The following is a 21292-nucleotide window of genomic DNA, read 5'->3' as shown; positions in this document are numbered from 1 at the left end:
CTTACGTAAATAAGGTACCGAAACTTCACTCTTCGTTTTAGTGTACCTACAAATTAAAAAAAAAAGTTATTATTTAAAAGTTTTGAGTCACGTTTCATGGTGTAATGAACATCTTAATGGATTCTACAGTTTTATCTTTTAGGCTTGTACCCGCTAAACGAATATAGGATTATAATACGCCTGGGCAGTTTTTGAAAAATGAAATCTTTCAGTTCAGCGTTCCACGATTATGCCCTGGAACTAAGAGAGACTGATGATGAGAATGAATGAAATGGTGGAATGAAGAAAGTGAGGAGGAAACGTGAGAATCCCGAGAAAACCCACGCACACGGTGGATGTTCACCACAAAGCCCACTTGGCGTGAGCTGGGATCGAACCAGGGACCCGACGCACCAGGGTGAATGCTCTACCTTTGAGCCACCGCAGCTCCTGGTGCAGTTTTTGTGGGTTTCATTTCAAAAAGTGTAAGGGTGATCTGGAAGTGAACCGGTTACCTTAGTGATTAACGCGTGAGCACAATAAACCGGAGGCGCGCACTCGATTCTCTGTCCAGTTATACATTTTTCGCTTTTTGTATATCAATGTCTTCGTACCTATAGACGAATTGATCTGATATGAAATCAGTTTTTTTTCTGCATGTATCATACATGCTATCTATTGAAGCGAGTGGGCCTACATCCTGTTTGAAAGAATGATGGGTATTTTTTTTCCTGATCATCCAGCACGTACGGTTGGTGCTTGTTTTTCTCACGAGTGATCATTTGAATGTGTCATTTTGTTTTAGGAGCATTTCTGATGGGAAATTGTATCCCCTCCGTGAATTTGAAACTTATACACTTTTAGTTAGCAGGGTAAAAATATACCAATGAAAAACATGAAAATACTCCTATATCAGATGGTTCCCCCCACCTCCTCGTAAAAAAATCTGAAATAACATTGTTTATTTTAATGGATAGAAATAACGCAAAAGGGAGCATTATTTCTTACTTAAAATTATACTGACTTAAGTACCCAAACGTAGAAAAAAACTTGACGCTACATTTCATGACCCCTTGTCATCTTCCTCGCGCTTGTATTTTTCTTTGCAAATTTGCTAACCACCGTTTTAGTTTCGAGTGGAGCGGTTATAATAAGGTTGTAGCACAACTATTCTGCTTGTCTAGTATATTTAAAAATAATGCAGAACCTCCAGAAAACTCACGGACTTGATGTCCACCAGTTCGTAGCATGGACTCCTCGCGCCAGAAGTAAGCGGTTCATGATCGTACCTCCACGTCCTACATAAACAAGTTCCTGAAAGTGCACTCTTCTTTTGTAAAATAAAATATTGTACCTGCTACATCACGTTTCATAGTATAATAAATATCGCTGAACCGCGTAGCCACTGTACCTTCCTAGGGAAAAGCAGCTGTGAATATTAGTGATATACAGGTGTAATTTAATGATTCAGTCTCTTGAGTTGCAGTGTATTACGTTGCGAAGCTTCCATTTGTGCTCACTGTATGTGTTTTCATTTTAGGTGAAAAAATAGACGAGGAAAGCTTTTATTTGTTAGATGAAGAAACAATTAAAGCGTTAATTCCTGAAGCAGGTCCTCGCTTAAAATTCCGCAAGAAATGGCAGGAAATGACATCATCATCATGTTCTTCACCACCTACAACACTGACAGACGAAGACACTGATTCAACCTTAGACGTTTTCTCGTCTCCTTGTGATGATGAGGGTAGTAGTATTGAAACGTCGACATGTGGAAGCCGAACTCCGTCGCATTCCCCTGAGGAGCAAGACAATGATTTAAATTTAAACTTAAGAACACTTTTGGAAAGGAAATGTCCAGATCTGCTTGAGAAGATGGATAATAATCAAGGGATTAATATTCTAGAGAAGTACAGTATCAACCGAGTTATAGTAGATGCTTTTATTGAAAAATACGGCTGTCAGCCTACTACAAAGCAAAAAACCAATCTTGCAAAATTGATCATAGGATCGTTCCCTATATTGAAGGGAAATAGTGGCAGTGAATTTGTGAGTATCACACTTGGCTTTTATTAGAAATATATCTTTTGTATTGATGATTGTAGTTTAAAATAGTGGTTCTTAACATTTTCGACCGTAGCATTCTTTGGGTGAATGCGATTGTCTTGATGCTCCTGTCATCTTAATCCAGTTCACCCATACACAAGGCTGAATGTAAGACTAGGGCAAAGCAGTTTAAGAACCATAAAACGCTTCAATTATTATTATTATTTGTAAAAAGCCTACTAAAATGTATAATAGCTTTTGTCGCATAATATGAAGAAAACAAAAAAGACTAATAGGTCATGCAATCTTAAATAGACTATTAGAACTTTGTTTCAGAACTCCCTTTGGAAACGAGAACACTCCCTGGCTATTAGTAACACCCACGTTGAGAACCACTGGTTTAGAACCGCATATGAAAACATTAATTATGAGTTCTTCAAACTATTTTGAAGTTCAAATGTGTTGACTTTGCATGCGACTTCACAAAACATGTTTAACTACAGTAACAGGAGCGCAGGAGTTAACTTGTAGATTAGAGAGAGGCAAACGTTCAAGGACCACCTTTACCAATTTATATTGTAACTGTTTCTGTGTATTGTCGGTATATATATAAAATATATTTTTATCCTTTTTAATACGTTGTGGGATAATAATTTTTGAGATTTTACACGATTATGTACCGAGGTTAAGGGAGACGGTGATGATGAAGTGGATGATAATGGTGGAATGACGAAAGTGGGGAGAAACGGAAGACCCGGAGGAAATCCACGCACATGGTGTTTGTCAACCATAAAAACCCACTTGGCCGGAACTGGAACCAAAGCAGGGGCTCTACGTATCAGAGGTGAGCACTCTACCACTGAGTCACCGCGGCAAGCCAGCTGTGTATAATGTCAACTGATAAGTTTAAAAATGAACTGACAAATGAAAGTGAATGATTATGAAGAACTAGTGGCATTTAGAATGTGGGAGGAAAGTGGAAACCCACAGAAAACTAAGAAAGAGAATAGTGCCTATCACAAACTTAACGTTGACTGGGGGAGTTTTGAGTTTTTCCGTTCTAAACTTTGTACGAACGGTATATAGACGTTGATCAAAATAATGCAAACACCTGTAGTTTGAGACATGTAAGATACGTAAGGGAGTACCATTGAGGAGCGTGCGCAGCGCCTGCATCTGGCCGTTGCTAGTGGTGTAACAGATCATCGAATGTAGTAAATTAAGCGGGGTAGATGACAGTGATGTAAAATGGAAGACATTTCTGAATTTCTAAAGGGAAGATTGCTCTCAAGGTAACAGTGGTCCAACACCGTATTAATCAAGTAATACAACCTCTCAGTATTTAAAAGCATTATAACTGTTGATTTTACTGGCGCTTTTATTTATTTATTATTGTAATTCATGTGTAGAAAGTTCACCAGAAAAGTGTCATATAAGACAAACAGTGTAATATATTTTTATTTCAGGAACAATGGTTTAGTCCTGGTACAAAAGGAACATCAGCATCAGGATTAATACAGCAACGATTGAAGAACTTCCGGTTTCGGCGACTGTCAACTGTTGAGAAGGAAGACCTGGGAATACCACGGAAAGTAAAAGAGAATAGCGTAGCTACATACATGAACATTCAGTCCAATGAGACGCCAGCGGTGGAATGCATTCAAAAACAGCAGTGGATGAAAGAAATGAATCACCCCTAGAAACAGTTGTCACTTATATGAGGGACACTTTCAATTACAGGAGAGAAAACATTCTTCACACCTATAAATGTACAGAAGAAATAATAGCAGCATGGCCAAGGATATTACTGCCTGCAGTGGTATGTTGAAATAATTTCCGTTTGTACCTTAAAATGTTGACATACAATTCGATGGCCCGCAATTTCCTTTGGCGTCGGTTAAACACCAAAACCTAAATTGTGTAATGAGAATGAATTGCGTTGAGTAGAATAGGTGATTATCAGTATTTAAAGGGAAAACGCAGGATGGTATAAATGGTGTCAAAATTTAAAATATCTAGTAGTTTTGTTGTAAGAGGAGTTCATTAAAAAATAACAAAGTACGAACGCAAATATACACTTAAAATCATACCAATTTTATAAGAAATGGATTACAGATTGTGATTTATTTTCTGAAGTTCAGAATGCTGAGAAACAATTCATATACCCTTCAATGGTGTGTCAACATTTTTAAGTAGCTTTATTAAGCATTCTTATATGTATTTTTTAAGTATGTGTTGTTGCATATCTGTTTTCCTTTTGGTTCGTTTATGATTTTTTTTTCTTCAGATTGATAGTGAATTCGAGTGTTTATTTGGTGGACGATCTAATGCACTCACTCTTGACTTCGGGCTAATTGCGGACAAACTAATTTTACAAGCCCGAAATTGTGGTCGGAAAGCAGCAGAAGACGTAGCTTCCGATTTCCTTGCGAAGTATGGACGAACTACGGATATTACTACAGAAAGTAAGTACCATTTGTATTTTTAATTGTTTTGGCATGAGTAGTACACAATAGGAACATGTTTAGAAACTGGATTTTCGAGTTTCTTCATGTGGTTGGCAACATGAAGAATAGGGTTAAAGAACATCTCAAGTGCGAAAATATCCTCTCCGTAAAATACATGAAGCCAGTTACAGTGAATTCTGAAACATAAAAATTTAGCAACGCTTAACACCAGTTTCTAAGGAAGTAATTGGATTCTTTTAACAACTGTTGATAAATTCCTTAGTTGTTCGCAGTGTATTACACTCATCGCAGTAAAGCGATTAGCAGTGTTACAGAAGGCAATCCATGTCTTATGGTTTCTTCTGTTATTTCAGCTGCAAGATGATCTACAATTTCACGTAACAATTCATTAATTCCAGTATCTAGTCATTAACAGTATAACAGTGTTCCGCCGAACAGTATAACATCTAATACAGTACCTATGAATTTAATGCAGAGATACAAATTTCAGTAAATTGAGAAGCAGAAGTAGCAACAAATCTCGAATCAGTTATCAAAATTAGTCGATGAGATTGTAAACCTTTTTAATTTCATTCTTTTCGTGCTTTGTTTTCATTATTTAATTCTTTAGGGTTTGTTCCGGAATTTTGAAGATTGCCAACTTATCTTTCCATTGGAGGAGAGAATGAACAGAAACTACTGTGAATTTTAGTATTTTGAATAATAATAATAAACTTGTGAAAAAATAATCCGATAAATTTATTCCACACTTCTAGATTTTCGTAAATCCAAACCTATAGAGCACATTGTCCATTCTGTAATGTTTTGTTCAGAAGGTAGTAATTTATGCGTGACAGCTGTTAATGTACATTTGTATATTTGATTTGGAAATTTGACCCTTAATATTTTGTACAATATTAAGCTGGTGAATATATATACTATCACCTATACTATATTGTGTTGTTAAGCTCAATAGCCGTCTCTGGAGGTGTATTTTTATTTCGTCATGCTCAATTTTGTTTCTAATAGGTTCTCGGACAAGACATTGAGTGTATTACTGAATAGTGTATATAATTTGGAGAATTAGTTTTGATGTTATTTGGTCATTTGCGCTTTTAAGAAATTTAAGGATTTTAATTTATTTATTTTGGCAATTGCTTCTCAAACTTTCTTCTTTGCGCGATACCCTTTCGAACCTCTCCTCTCTATATTTTAGTTTAAACCAATTGATTAGTACTGGGTGGCCATTAAAAGGCCACCTTAAATTGAAATCTTTCGTTGGGCTTATTATTTATTTATTTCTATTTATCAGTTCTATGGCGATCCAAATTAATGTTGTATTGTATTGTATTGTTTATTTTCGGTGTATATTCATAAACAATTGTTTATAGAATACTATGCGGTTACAGAAGTTTATGTACACCTTTTCTAAATGAACTAACATCTAGTCTGTTGAAATAGAAAAAAAATACAGCAAGATTTGCTATGTGAGATTGACATTCCTTATTTTCTTTCTTTCAAGAAACGAACGTTGCACTAAAATTATTACCCTATCTTCTACCTCAAGGAGTGATTTCCAGACGAAAGGGACGAAAACATGTGAAAGAACGTCCAACAGTTTTGGATTCATTGGAGCATTTTATTAACACCATACCTGTAAGTAACTAAGTTATTTTCGTTGTCATACACGTGTATGTTAAAATTAGTTTCTTCCTTGAAATGATGTGCAATTCTTATTCATCAACGATTATAATGTAGTTTGTAGTTCATTCCCAAGTAGCGAACAGTCAAGAACATACAGACTTTTTGCTATAATGTTAAGCTTTATCATATCATGAAATACTAACCTTGAAATACACTCAGCACCTGTTGTATTAATTTTGTGTTATAGGCTTCGATAACTACATAATTTTTGTGCTGGTTCGTGGATTCACATTATGGCAAATGCTTTCAGTCTATAGGGGGGGGGGACTTCGTTAATAAAAGTAAACACAACAGAGAATGTGTTTATCCAACAAAACAAGTTGAAGTTTTGATACATTGCAGCGTCACATAATGTGTGGCCTCTGCTTACCTGTTAAATAAAATAATTTCATATATGAGGACCAAGGTTATTTAATAGGTCACATTGTGTGACGTGGCAGATCATCAACCCTCCAGATGGTGAATTGAAGTAATACTCTCAATTGGGTGATTCTGCTATTAATGAAGTGTAATCTGTTTTTCCTAAAGACTGAAAATAATATTTACCATTATACGATGTCCACGAACCAAAGTAAAGATTCTCTGAGTCACGTACAGATGATAATGATAAGAAACCATCAAAATGTTTACGATTAAAATGAGTGTTTAATTGTAGTTCAAGGTTAATATTTCATAACTAAACATGCATTCTATTAATTCATTTCTTAATTATGCCAAGCCATAGATGAATGTAGCATCATTCGACTTGATCGGCTTTTATGTGTGTGTTCGAGTGTCGATCTGTCTGCTCCACGATAACTCTCGTAAAACTTATCCGATTTTAATGAAGTTTGGTATGTAGATTCCTTTGACATTCTCACGTTACCCTATTGTTTGGGGTGGCAGTCCATTAAAAACAAGGGACTCGAAAGGGGATAAAATCAACTCCTTGTTGTAAATTTGATCATATGCATGTACTCAACTTTGCATGATAACTTACGTCAAATTTATCCAATTTTGACAAAACACATTATATAGTTTATTTAGTGGGTTTTGATGATTCCCACAGCTTGGGGTTAAAATTTGCCAAAATTAGAGGAATTAATTTACCCTTTTCCCCCCACGCTAATTAAAAACACGTTCCGCTTTGGTTTAGTTTCTTTAAAAATGATTTTGATCAATATGGTATAAATTATGGAGCGAAAGTCAATGAAATGAAGAAAAGGCCATGTTTTTAATGTTGCAAGCTTGAACATACACATATAATTAAGGGTCAAGCGGAATAAGCATGTGAAAACTGCCCCCAAGCATATCTGCACCAAATTTACAGTATCGATTAACATTTATGAGAAACTGTTTTAAAAAGTTTCAGCCCCCAAGCGCGCTTTTGGAGGGGTGTTAGGAGGGGGGAAGGATAATTGGAATAATTATTTTTTTATCCTGAACGGCTCAACCGATTTGCATGAAGAAAAGACGTTAGGTGTTCTCAACAAGAGAAAAGTCGAAAATATTTTTTTTATAAATTTTTTGGTGTTGAAAATTGGTCAAGATTGTTTTGGAAATTTTCAGAAAAAAAGGTAGGGGAAGACTAACTGGGGCACCCACAATTTTTTGCCAGTTTTGTCTTGAGAGAGTCCCTAACAACATATATTGTTTTAATTTTGTTTGCAAGTGTACCTCATAGTGAAGAAAGGCAAATATACATAGGTCAGCATGTATGTGGTATACGTATGATACACACTGTACACCACTAGGATAACCAATACCTTTGAATGTGGGGATGAAGTTGTTATAACATTGGAATCTTATGGTAACAAGTATTTTTTGTCTTAATGGTAATTGGTCTCTGAGAATGAAGGGGGGTTCTCGACCCTGTTCGCACTTCCCTTGGCTACGCCACTGCTGTACATCAACTGAAATTATACATTCCCGCATTTTATGTTAATTTTGCACATAATCAATGTTCTGTGATATATATATATATCTTTGTTTAGTAATTGTTCTTGTTTTGTAAGTTGGTTAATAATATGCCTGTTGTTAATAGGTACTGTATCTATGTGTTTAGTTTGTTTCGATGGTATTACTGTATGTGTGTGTTTAATATGATCAAATAAAGAATGAATTAAAGGAAATTAATCCTCATCAAAGTTTTCGTCCACTACGGGAACAATTTCGGTTTTCGGAACAGAACTGTTGGCTGCTGTTCTCATATGTTGCTACTATTGTGTATTATTTATCATGTGCGTTATCATTACTTATCGAAAATCATTCGACCAGCTGAAATACTCAGTAAATACTTGTTATCATAAGATTCCAATGTTATAACAACTTCACCCCCCCCCCTCACTCAAAGGTAGGTTATCCTAGTGGTGTACAGTGTGTCATACGTATACCACATAGATGCTGACCTATGTACATTGATAATTTTCTGTATATTACTTCATGTTGTGAATATAGTGTCCACCGCGTGTCTTTTTTTTGGGGGGGGGGTCTTTACGTTTCGTCACTAATTTTGTTTCACCATTTTGTTAACATTGCTGTGTCCTTTTGTTTCAGATCATAAACGTGAAACGTTTACCTAAATCAAAATAAATACGATTTTATTTCCGTAAGTTAAAATGTTGCCATTCATTATCAGACGATGGAAAAGATCAGACAATAATGATACTTAAAAAAAAAAAAGAAGAATTCTTATGTTACATACAGAATTCCATTTGTTTGCAATAACCTTAATTACGTTCAATTTATGATCAAAAACATTTTAGAAATTCATGCACAACATGCCCTCACACAAAAAGAAAAAAAAAATCGAACATTCCCGATTTTGTCTCATGTTATTAACTTAAACTAACGATAGATTTACCTACAAAAATACTAACATTTATTATTCGATATTTGGTAGGTGGGAGCTGGACTGGAACGGTTCATGAAGGAAGAAAGACTTTTGAATGGAAAGAGAACCCAGCCCTTTGTTCTTGTTATAGGAGATCTTGTGCGTCCACAGCAAGTGTTCGTAATCATTGAGGACCATATCATTCCAGCAACTTCTGTGTTGAAAGCTGTAGACTTAGTTTTCAAACTTACATACACTTTGAATTTAGAATTTTCACCATATTGCAAGAACGTGTGGCTATTTTTGGACGATGCATTCTACAAGTGTGGGAGAGATACACCTATATTTTGTCAAATTGAGGACATTGTGCTTTTCATGGAGTCAGTTTACATCTTATTTAAAAGTTTTCAGACGATTGGTTTCTCTGAACATTTCCATGCGTATGTAGTAACACCACGAACGACTGTACAAGTTGTAACTATAAACTCTCTTTATAATTATTTGCCACTTCATGTTCCTTCCTCTTTCCGTAATGGTGACGATAATTTATATGTTACATTGAAACATAAAATTACTTCCAATAACCTTTCGTTTCTAAGATAGTGTAATACTTATGTAAGAGAAGTCACATAATGGTTGTGAACCATAATTTATACGTAACATTGAAACATGAAATTAGTTCCAATAACCGTTTTTTTTTTTTTTTAAGATAGTATAATACTTTTGCAGTAGAGAACACATAAGATGGTTGTGAACCATATTTTGTTATATTCAAACATGAAATTAGTTCCAGAAACCTTTCTGTTTCTAAGATAGTGTAATACTTCTGTATTCAAAATCACATATTATGGTTGTGAACCATAAGTTACACGTTGCACTGAAACCAGGTGCGGCTCGTAAGGGAAATCACATAGGTAAAATTTAATGTTTTATCGTTTCGAACTAAGTGAAAAAAAGTTACCTGTTGTCATTCTTGCTCTCAACAATTAGAACACTAGGCAACTTTCCTTCTTTTGTTTGAAGCAATAAAACACTTTATTTTTACCGATATAACTTCCCTCACGAGCCGCCTCTGATTAGAACATGAAATGAGCTCCAACAACCTTTTGTTTCTAAGATAATGTAATATTATGTAATCGAAATCGCATATGATGGTTGTGAACCGTATTTTATACTTGTATTGAAACATGAAATGAGTTCTAATAATCTTTTGTTCCTAAGATATATGTAGTCGAGAGCACATATGATGGCTGTAAACAAAGTTATTCCATTTGCAAAGATAAGCATAGTGGAGTCAGGAACAAAAGTGGTTGATACCTTTTATCTGTTATTTCATAAGTTCATAATCTAAAAACTAATCGACCGATTGAAGTCGTTTTTGGTACATAGTAGTAACTTTTTGTGTGTGTGATTTTTGTATATTGTTAATAATTTACAGCTACAAATTACTCTATTTGATCTATAATCTGTGTGAACTTAAACATACCATGGTAACATGAATAATAACTTGCTTTAGAAACTCATCTTCTTAAAGAAAAATCAACATAATCACAAATCAGCTTATTTTTTGGTTTATTGTAAAACAAACGTTTCGTTATCAAATAGTATAATTTTCTTAGAATATATCTGCTTATTTTTTGGTTTATTGTAAAACAAACGTTTCGTTCAAAGAATATAATTTTCTTAGAATTTATCAGCTTATTTTTTGGTTTATTGTAAAACATACGTTTCGTTATCAAATAGTATAATTTTCTTAGAATATATCTGCATATTCTTTGGTTTATTGTAAAACAAACCTTTCGTTATCAAAGAATATAATTTTCTTAGAATTTATCTGCTTATTTTATTGATTTATTGTAAAACAAATGTTTCGTTATTAAAGAAGGTAATTTTCTTGTGTTGAAACAAAGGTTTAAATGTGCTATATTTTAAACATGTTCATTTAATATAAATTCTGTATGTACTAAAAGTGTTTTTTTTTTTTTTTTTTGCATGCTTATATTTTGTTTATATCCTTTCCCTTCTTCTCGTATTTGAGAACCCCGTTTCTGTGCATCGTTTCTCACTTTTGAGAAAGACACTTCTCAAATTTTTTTGAGAAATGTGTTTCTCAAAATTGAGGTTATATGTCTCATTTACTGAGATGTTCCTTTCTCAATTTTAAGAAAAAGTACATTATTTCTCAAATTTAAGAAACCAATTGCACCCTCAGAAATGAGACATAATTCCTCGTATTTGAGTCATTATTTCTCGAATTGATTTGAGAAAATCGAAATCTCACTTTTAAGAATGTATTACTCGGTGCACAGATAAGAAACGGATGTTCTCAAATACGAGGAATTTTTTCTCGAATTTAAGAAACCATTTTTAACAGTGTACGGAATATGTAAAATAAATATTAGGTTTCCAAGGGAATATTTGTCACAGAACTTATATATATATATATATATATATATATATATATATATATATATATATATATATATATATATATATATATATAGATATATATATATATAGATAGATAGATAGATAGATAGATAGATAGATAGATAGATAGATAGATGATATAAAGAGAACAGTCTTGTCACGAAGAAAAGATAGTAATGCACTAGTTTATGTGGCAAAAAATAATGATTCATCACACTCAGTTATTCGACTTTTCATGTTCATCGCAATTCTAAGATTTAATGTAGCAAGTTGCGATGCGATACGGCTTTAAAAATATACTGATTTTTAGCTGTTAGAGTTTTATATAATAGAACAGATCTCGGGCCCCCCAAAGCTCATGTGTTCCACCCCATCTATACTTATGAATATGTATTTTTTATGGTTTTATATATATATTTTTTATGAATATACAATATTTAGCATAATTTTAATTTAATTTGTTTTAAAATCCTAATATATGCCTTCTTAGACCCTTGTCTGCAACCAAATACATATCTGAATTTCCCGAGCCCCAAAGTTACAGAGAAATCAACGCCTTTGGAGATGAAAGATAGATAATGTGCATGAACTCAAGTAGTTTTTAGAACATTGCGTTCGGCACCTCTGTTTCATAGAAATTGACTAAGTGTCAAACGTAGCTACGATTTCTCGAATAAATTAAGTGAGATATGTCATGCAACGTCCCATGATTATAGTCTGTGAGTTAACTAGAAAGATGAAAATAAAAGAAACATAACAAGTGAATGATTGTAAAAAAAATAGTGAAATGACTATGTTAGAGGAAATTGAAGAACACCAAGAAATCGGACAGACAGAATATTATTCTTCAAAAGCCCATATTGCAGAGTATTGAACAAGGAACAACTCGCGTCAGAGGTAAGCGCTCTACTATTATTTTTCGATAACATTAGAGTCAGTGGACTTATTGTGTCTCAAGGTGAAGATTACACTTTTGAGCCAAAGTTCACACGTTCGGAATTCTTCGTGTGGGTGGGCAAAATTACCAGTCGTCAGTAAAATTACCAGAAAATCTCAATAATCGCTTCTATGTTTTAGCAATTATTTCGTTTTAGCAATTATATATACCGTACATTATTGTCTCCTTAAGCTACAAACATCAAAATAGTTTACTATATATAATAACAATTGCACTGACAAATTCTAAAACTTGTATCGATGATTGAGATACTGTAAAAGTCTATAGACCTTAATGCTCTAAACAGAAAATAGCTAGATACTTCTTTTATACGGTGTAATACTAAGAGTTCTAAGAATGGAGCTCTCTGAAATCAGAGTGAACAGGTTACATTTTCGGCGATTTCTGAGTTTAAGCATGAAATTATTTGAATCGTATGAATCTGATTCTTTAAGCACGGACGCGTAGAAATTGACGCAAAAGCCACTTCTCAATGACAGAAGTTCGTGTCAAGTTGTCACTGTTTCCAAAAATGCTTAATATCCTACAAAGCATAAAATGTAGTTAGATCACTCTGTTTATATATGTTTTACATAATTTTCACTGAGATGTTTGAAATTCAATAAATGTAACTAATATCCCATCCTTGTTTATTTTATTGGACTGACTTCAAACACACTTACTTCATTTATCTTCAGAGTTATATTAATTCGTGGAATTGTTGTACAAACTTTGTGGTATCATTTTAATTGTTACATTATTAAAATTTTGTATTTTAACTGACCTTTGGCTAGCTGGGAGCTCCGCTCCCAGACCTCCGAGTTTGTTCAGCCTACGGCCTCGCATTTCTTATCTATCGCCCTTTGCATCAACATTGAATTTCGTGAACTTGCTCTTCATATTCCCTGAATCTGCTCATCCGGGGGCTTCACCCCCCATACACACTATTTTTGCTCGGCCTACGGCCTCGCACCTTTTGAACCCACAATTCTATCGTGTCTTTTCCTATTTCAACAAGATTTTGTATTTCAAGAAAACGCCCATTTAAATAACATGGGAATTTCTTCGTCCCCCTTTAGACCCCTAAAAAAATAAAAATATTCACTTTTGGCAATTTTCCTGTCGGTTAGTCCCGGAAGGCTACAATCATGCCAAATATCATCATTTTAATAATGCCGGAAGTGCCTAAACATTTTGGGGTGTAGAAGACGTCCCATATAAATAACATGGGAAAGATTTTTCAGTTCCCTATAAAACCACTCTACGTTTGGAAATTTTTATTTCTGATGATTTACTTAGGTAATACTAACGAAAACGTACAAGCATATCGAATTTCAAGTTGTTATTCCAATTCTAAGTATATAACATGAGATTATAGGTAAAACAAAAGACCCGTTTAAATAACATGGGGAAATTTTTCATCTAATCTGTAGACCCCCTAAAAATTAAAAATATTTACTTTTGGCAATTTTCATGTGGGTTTGTCCCGAAAAGCTACAATCATGCCAAATTTAATACTTGTAGCCCTACAGGAAGTGCTTAACAATTTGGGGGTGTAAAAGGTGTACCATATAAATAACATAGGAAAGATGTTTTAGTTCCCTATAAAACCCCTCTAAAGTTGGAGTTTTTATTTTTACTGATTTACTTAGGTAACGCTAACGAAAACGTACAAGCATACCGAATTTCAAGTTTTTATTTCGATTCTGAGTACCTAAAACATGAGATTAACGGTAAAGAAAAAGATGCCCATTTAAATAACATGGGGAAATTCTTCATCCCCTCTTTAGACCCCCTAAAAATTAAAAATATTCACGTGTGGCAATTTTCCTGTGGGTTAGTTCCGCAAAGCTACAATTATGCCAAATTTAATCATTGTAGCCCTACAGGAAGTGCTCAATAATTTATGTCAGCTCATGTAGTTTTATATATAGTTAGGATAGGATATATTTAGCAAATAAATATTTATTACCATAAAAAATTAAGAGAATTGCAACAATATTTGATTCTTAAACATTGAATTATAAATTATAACAATTTAGCAAATAAATATTGTTTCAAATTACAGGTTCATTCAAATTTATGTGAATCGTTTCCTTAATATCACTTTCTTTTTTTATTATAGTAATGAAATATTCCAAATTTCACTTAATTTGAATCTTCTCTATTTAATTGTGTTATTGTGTTAATTTTATTTCTATTGCTTCTCTACTTATATATCCTATATACATCCTAGCTGCTGACATAGGATGTAAATATCAAACACTCAACACGTTAACAGTTTTATATGTGCAAGTTAATGATGGATTCGAAAGTGGGAAAGTTTCATTTTTACTTCCTTTCACCCTGGTAGTATATGAAGTATTTGTGAGTATCGAAGTACGTTAAGAACTACACATTACCTATGCAATTCCTTGGTCCTTCTCCAAATGGCAAATACGTGTAATTAGGTCGACATTTCTTGTTTTCATCATTGAATCTGTCTGGATCAAATTTTTCTGGTTCAGGATAATACGCTGGGTCATTGTGGATGCCATAAACGGACATGAAAACATCCGTTCCTTCCTCGATTACAATATCACTGTCAGGTACTTTAAGATCTTTGTTACATCGACGACTAAGAAATAAGCCAGCAGGATACTTTCGTAAAGTTTCTGCAACATAAAACAAATATACAGAGTGATGAAAGGGATATCTGCAAGCATTGATGGACAAACTCTCATCTGTATCGGAGACAAATAAACAAATAAGTAAAAGTAATTCCCTCAACAAATCTCAGTCACAAAAGAACAAAAGAAAATACTACGAGATAGCCACACTAATGATGAACTTTCAAAACATAATGGAAACATTTGAGTACACAGAAAAAAAAAACACTCGAGAGAGACCAGAAAACTTAAGGCAGACGTAATATCGGAAGGAAGCAAGGAAGCCATCCAAAACAAAAATGAATTGCTCCAGAACTAACGACGGCCAGCTTTAACTTCTTGGAAAGGGCAAATGGAAGAGCAGAGAAATTTTGGAAGGGTAGGTATTCTTTTGTACCGTATACCGTAAAGGATAGTTTTATGTTATTAAACCTACATTAAAATGTTTGGGGAGGGGAAGCTTTAGCCACCGGGAGAACAGCTCGTTATTTTACTCCCTTCTGGCATCCTCACTGTTCCGGAACATGAATATCACATATCTGTTTGTTACGTGTCGTAACTTTATATATAAAATAAAATAAAAAAGTAATAAGAATAGTATTGGAGTTGCGTCTTAGTTTTCTTTTGTTAAAGGGTTAATCAGCGCCGCCAAGTGGTTGGTAGACGAACTATACCAACAGGTATGTAAAATATGTATAAGGCCGCTTCATACTGAAGTTGGTGATAGCAAGGGTAAAATATATCTAGTGTAGAATTGGATACTAAATGAAATCCACATTATTACGACGAGTTTAAGCAGATTTTGTAATGAGTTGTGATATTTCGCTCTTCTTATTAATAGAAATTTGATTACAACATTGATATAAGGTTGTTCTACGAATTAATACTAAATAGGAGGATAGAAAAAAATGGATTTCTGTGACTCTGTGGACGTTTAAATGGAAGGTGTAAGTCTCATTAGAAGCATATGTTTGTGGTGGATAAAGACTCCAATGTTCAAGATTTGTTAAGTTTTGTACATACGTTGGTTTATTTAATTCCTATAAAGAGATATTCGTTCATAAGAGCTTATCATTTAACCCGAATGGAGAACTTAGTGATATATTTCTTAATGATCAGTTTTTTCAATCTGCTATTTCGCGGCAAGTAAGTAATTTTCCAAGAAAACTTTATGTTATATGGTCTCTGCAATATTCTGATGAATTTAGTGAACTATTGTTTGTCTCTCTCTGCTTCAGTTTCACAAGTTAATCAAACAAAACGTGGGGTGATTTTTCGACTAGGATCGCCTTACCCTATGCGACTGTCCGTGCTTACTTCGGTAAGGTCACATGAGCACAGCGTAACATGTTTTAGAGAAGTTCCAAAGTATTTTTTAACATTCTGTCCTCGCTATACTATTCCTAATAGCTAGAAAGAATCATACATTATATTCACCTAAATCAAGAAAATACCTCATAAAATCAAGCAGTAATCGTCCTATAACTCGAACATCCAGCGATCAATATATATATATATAATTCTGGTTAATCGCTAGGGGAAAAGTAACGTATTTCGTCCCCGCGCCTAATTTCGCCCCCTGCTTATCTGCGTTGATAAGTGCCGCAACCTGGTGGCACCTAACTGAAATTTCCGTAAAGGAGGAAATTGTGAGCTGGACGTATCGGTGCGAGAAGTCGTTTTGTTTTGTAGTGATTGTTCTGTGGTTTAATAATTATCAGAAGCAAGAATGTTTTGTTTTGTTTTGCAACAAAGATAAGTAAACGCACCACAATTTTCTGCCTACAAATAGATTATAATGTCTATTTTAAGATTGGAAAATGTAATTGTTTGAAGCACGAGTGCTATGCGCATTTGTCGTCATATTGGAGAATGGGTGGGTTCCTAATTTCGTCCCCTTAGGTATACCTAATTTTCATCCCCGGGACGAAATTTGAACTTCTCTCTCGTCTCGGTTTAGAAATTAAAATAATGGAACCTGATGATTCGTTTCCCATCTAATTTCAGATGCCCTTGTCATCGGATCTCCTCACATGACAAACGTCAGAAGATGGATGAGAAGAAAAATATTTCTAGTTGTGAATCTACTGATACAAATAAACCTTTAGAAAGGGGCACGAAAAGAAGACTTCTTCTGGAAAGATCTGCAGAAAGTAGCTGTAAAATATCTAGGCCTACTGAGACAAGCACATCTACGTTTCGCCTTGAGTCTCAGCAGGGATCATTTAGACCTAGGAAACGAGCAAATACTGTTTTTGTGAAGAACAAGAAACCGAGAAGATGACTAAATGTTCCGTCATCAAGTGAGGAAGAATAATAATACGAAGATACCCCATATGTATCGACTGACAATATATATATATATATATATATATATATATATATATATATATATATATATATATATATATATATATTGTAAGTGACGTTGCAAGTAGCAGCCTATGACGAAATGGACATTACTTTAAAAGAAACTAGTGGCCTAATTGCCATTTCTATAGGCGTAATATTTCATTTTCCAAAAATTTCTTAAGTATTAATGGGTTTCTGTAAGTGACAGTGCATGCTGCAAGGTATTAGAATAGTGGTCATTATTTTCGAAGAAACTCATAGGCCTAATTTTCATTTTTATACGCATTATATTCGTTTCAGAGTATTTCTTATGTATTGGCGTTTTTTGTGTAGTGCCTTTACAAATAAAGCAATTTGTACACTTAGAAATGAAACTTACACATTCTTTTCTCTCAAAATACTGGGGTACGAAATTAGGAACACTTTTTTGAAAATCAAAAATTCGTACGTTTTAATATTTTTCAGCAGTTCTTTTATTTAATTATTATCTTTCCAAAATCCAATACGGCATATCTTAGCCAAGTGTCCAAACTACAATAGTATGTAATTTCTATATGTCTAAACCTATTGTTGTTCCAACAGGAGTAAAAAAAGAAAAAAAACAAAAAAACAAATGGGGGACGAAATTTGGATACTTTCCCCTAACATGAATACTTAACGCATCCAAACAAATAACGGTATATCAAATGGAATTCAGGCAAGCACATAATTCCATAGATCAACTACTAAGACTCTAAGATGATGTTGACAAACCAAAATATAAGATATATACAACAGGTTTTATATTTCTAGATTTCACTGCAAGTTTTGATATCTTGTGGCGTGGCGGCCTATTCAAAAAATTACGGACCCTCGAAAATTACGAAAGCTCCGAAATTGCAAAACACAACCACCAACGCGATGGGCTCTCAATCGGATTGTATTAACAACTTTCAAAGTACAAAGTGCATCGAAAAGATTTCTACATCATAGAAGAGGACAGAACAATCACAACGTTTGAGATCACCCTCCTACAAGGAATGAGTTACCTACTACAACGAAAACAATAAGCAATGAGATCACCCCCCTACAAGGAATGAGTTACCTACTACAACGAAAACAATAAGCAATGAGATCACCCCCCTACAAGGAATGAGTTACCTACTACAACGAAAACAATAAGCAATGAGATCACCCTCCTACAAGGAATGAGTTACCTACTACAACGAAAACAATAAGCAATGAGATCACCACCCTACAAAGAATGAGTTACCTACTACAACGAAAACAATAAGCAATGAGATCACCCTCCTACAAGGAATGAGTTACCTACTACAACGAAAACAATAAGCAATGAGATCACCCCCTACAAGGAATGAGTTACCTACTACAACGAAAACAATAAGCAATGAGATCGCCCTCCTACAAGGAATGAGTTACCTACTACAACGAAAACAATAAGCAATGAGATCACCCTCCTACAAGGAATGAGTTACCTACTACAACGAAAACAATAAGCAATGAGATCACCCTCCTACAAGGAATGAGTTACCTACTACAACGAAAACAATAAGCAATGAGATCACCCTCCTACAAGGAATGAGTTACCTACTACAATGAAAACAATAAGCAATACAAAATACAATAAATAATTAAAAGTTTTCTGCAACTATATTCCTGGTTTGAGACTGTGTGTCTATATTCTCGACGAATGAGACAAGCAACTATCATAATTACATAACTACAAACAAAAAATAAATAAATAAATAACGTAACAACAAAGAAAGAGACCTTCTCCCAATTCCCATCACTATTTACACAAACATAAACAAAGAACTTTTTTTTTCTTGGTTCAATCCGACCTCAGGGTGACATCGTTCTTATTTTTTTTTTCATGTCTGTCAAGCAAGTATTTCTTCAAGCTGGAGTCTGCTCCCCCCCCCTCTTTCCTGAGCAGTATCTCTGATGTTATCTGATCTTGCCCCAGGCGGTAAGACTAACACGTTCCAGGCAACTTATTACCAAAGAAAATAGATTATTTAACTTACTAATTAATCTATTACTAGTACGAATTGAAGGATATGAATGCTTTAAACAGTACCACAAGCCTATGGGCTGTTATTAAAAGGAACGGGCTGCTATTGAAAGGAACGGATTAAGAGAGTTTCTTCTGAACTGGAATCTTTGAAAAATTCAAGTTGGCACCAACCCAAATCAACTAATATCTAATACGAAATATACAGTTTCGATGGTAATTTTATAAACATTATTTTTTTACTTGGTACCAACTTTTTTTTTATTTTATTTTTTATTTTTTTTGTTAAAGACAATATTAATGAATTATGTTCTGCTTTCTAGAGTTTTTCTTTTAAAGTAGTTAATATTTTTATTTTCTGCTTTTTGAAGTCGGTTATTCTTCTTTCAAGTTTGTTTAATGTTTACACTTTTTCGTTACCTCAGTGGTTTAGGTAGGTGCCACTACATATGCTACTTTCTGACTTCTTTTTATAAGAAAAAATAAACTGCAGGAATGAGATAGCACACAGCTCTTTTGAATTTAGTGTGGTACTGGTCTATAAGTTCCTTCAATAGATAATCTCAATTTTGACAGTTGTGATACTGTTAGGTGGCAGGTTTTCTCAGCACCTTACAATATATTAAAAATCAATTATTTATTTTAATTTCACCCTCAATTCGCGTCAATATATTTACTTTTAAAACATAACAGTTCACATTATATACATGTACGATTGTGTCTTTAAATAATTCAAAGTGAATTTATATGACTTAAGCTAATACAAACTTTAGAAATATTAGGTTTTTGGCTTCTATAAACCAACTGACCCCCTCTTAATAAAGACAGTCATCCCACTCTTGTCCCCCTAAAAAATGTTGTACCTACGCCCCTGATGTCATATGTGAAAATGGATCATTAAGTCCTATTATTTCGGTTATTGTTTTTTCTTATTTCCTGATTTGAATTAGAGAGAAATATTTCCTCGTGATAGAAATAGGGCAGATATGCCCAATTTCGCAATAAATTGCATATTTCCATATATATTACCGAGTATATAAGTGGCAAATAACAGCAGACTTGATTGTTTTGGAGGTGCATATTAACCTGATAAGATACATATATATCGTTCTGTTCTTGCAGTATGTCGTATGTTAAAATTTGGGTATCCTATTTTTAGTTAACACCAGTATTGGATCTAGTGGCAGTTGTTTCATCTCTTGGCAAAGTATCGTATGTATCCGGCTAATAATAGCAGAGTTATAAAATAGAATGCAGATAAATTGTATATCACCCTATTTCAAAACTGTAGAATGCAAAAGAGCTTTTTGCTCTCCTGTAAAGTTGTGATTTTCAGCATACGACTTATTGCAAGATACGGCACGATATGTTGTTGCTTTCTTGCTGTATTTAGAAATTTAGTAATGCTTCTCCGAACTACAAAATACAATTGGTCACAATTTCGCAGTCATTTGTCCTAATTTCGCAATAGGTGTGCATAATTTCGCAGTAGTGCCTGTTTGTTATTAATTTCACAATCCTATACGCCTATTTGACTTAAGTGTTACGAACTGATAGGATTTGAATTACATAGGTTCACACGCTGATATTTTTCATCACAGCTACAGTTTATTTATTTATTTATTTATTATTATTATTATTATTATTATTATTATTATTATTATTATTATTATTATTATGTAAACACAACTTTCTTCATTTCATAGAAATTGGCTAAGTTTAAAAAAAAAACTATTACTGAAACCAATTCAAAAACATTACACATAATGAAATAGAGCCTAGCTGCAATATTAAACAGTAGATCATGTAGAGAATTGAGTGCTATAGCAAGGCTAGAAACAAAACAGGCTTATGTAGCTAAACATTATCTAACTCACATGAAAGAGCAAATGTTAGAAAATCAAATGTCAAAACGCAAGACATCAA

At 33.9% G+C, this 21292-nt stretch overlaps 2 protein-coding genes across 2 annotated transcripts in view; one reads left to right on the top strand and one right to left on the bottom strand.

Annotated features, from left to right (window-relative positions):
• LOC145668553 (cytochrome P450 6j1-like) overlaps positions 1–21292 on the bottom strand; it is a 41708-nt gene that overhangs the window by 6035 nt on the left and 14381 nt on the right. The window contains exon 3 of the mRNA XM_081736540.1: positions 14755–15006. Within this exon, the coding sequence (XP_081592666.1) occupies positions 14755–15006 (252 nt within the window). The remainder of the gene's footprint in view (positions 1–14754; positions 15007–21292) is intronic.
• Positions 3662–9588, top strand: LOC145669072 (uncharacterized). The gene is made up of 4 exons (XM_081737429.1): positions 3662–3841; positions 4310–4487; positions 5992–6125; positions 9055–9588. The coding sequence occupies exons 1-4, from the start codon at positions 3677–3679 to the stop codon at positions 9586–9588; spliced, it is 1011 nt and encodes a 336-aa protein (XP_081593555.1). The 5' UTR covers positions 3662–3676.

This window comes from Thermobia domestica, chromosome 13 (assembly GCF_964235325.1).
Source record: "Thermobia domestica chromosome 13, izTheDome1.hap1.1, whole genome shotgun sequence".
NCBI classification, from domain to species: Eukaryota; Metazoa; Arthropoda; class Insecta; order Zygentoma; family Lepismatidae; genus Thermobia; species Thermobia domestica.
Note: the sequence above shows the minus strand (reverse complement) of the source record. Positions and strands in the feature narration are given on the sequence as shown.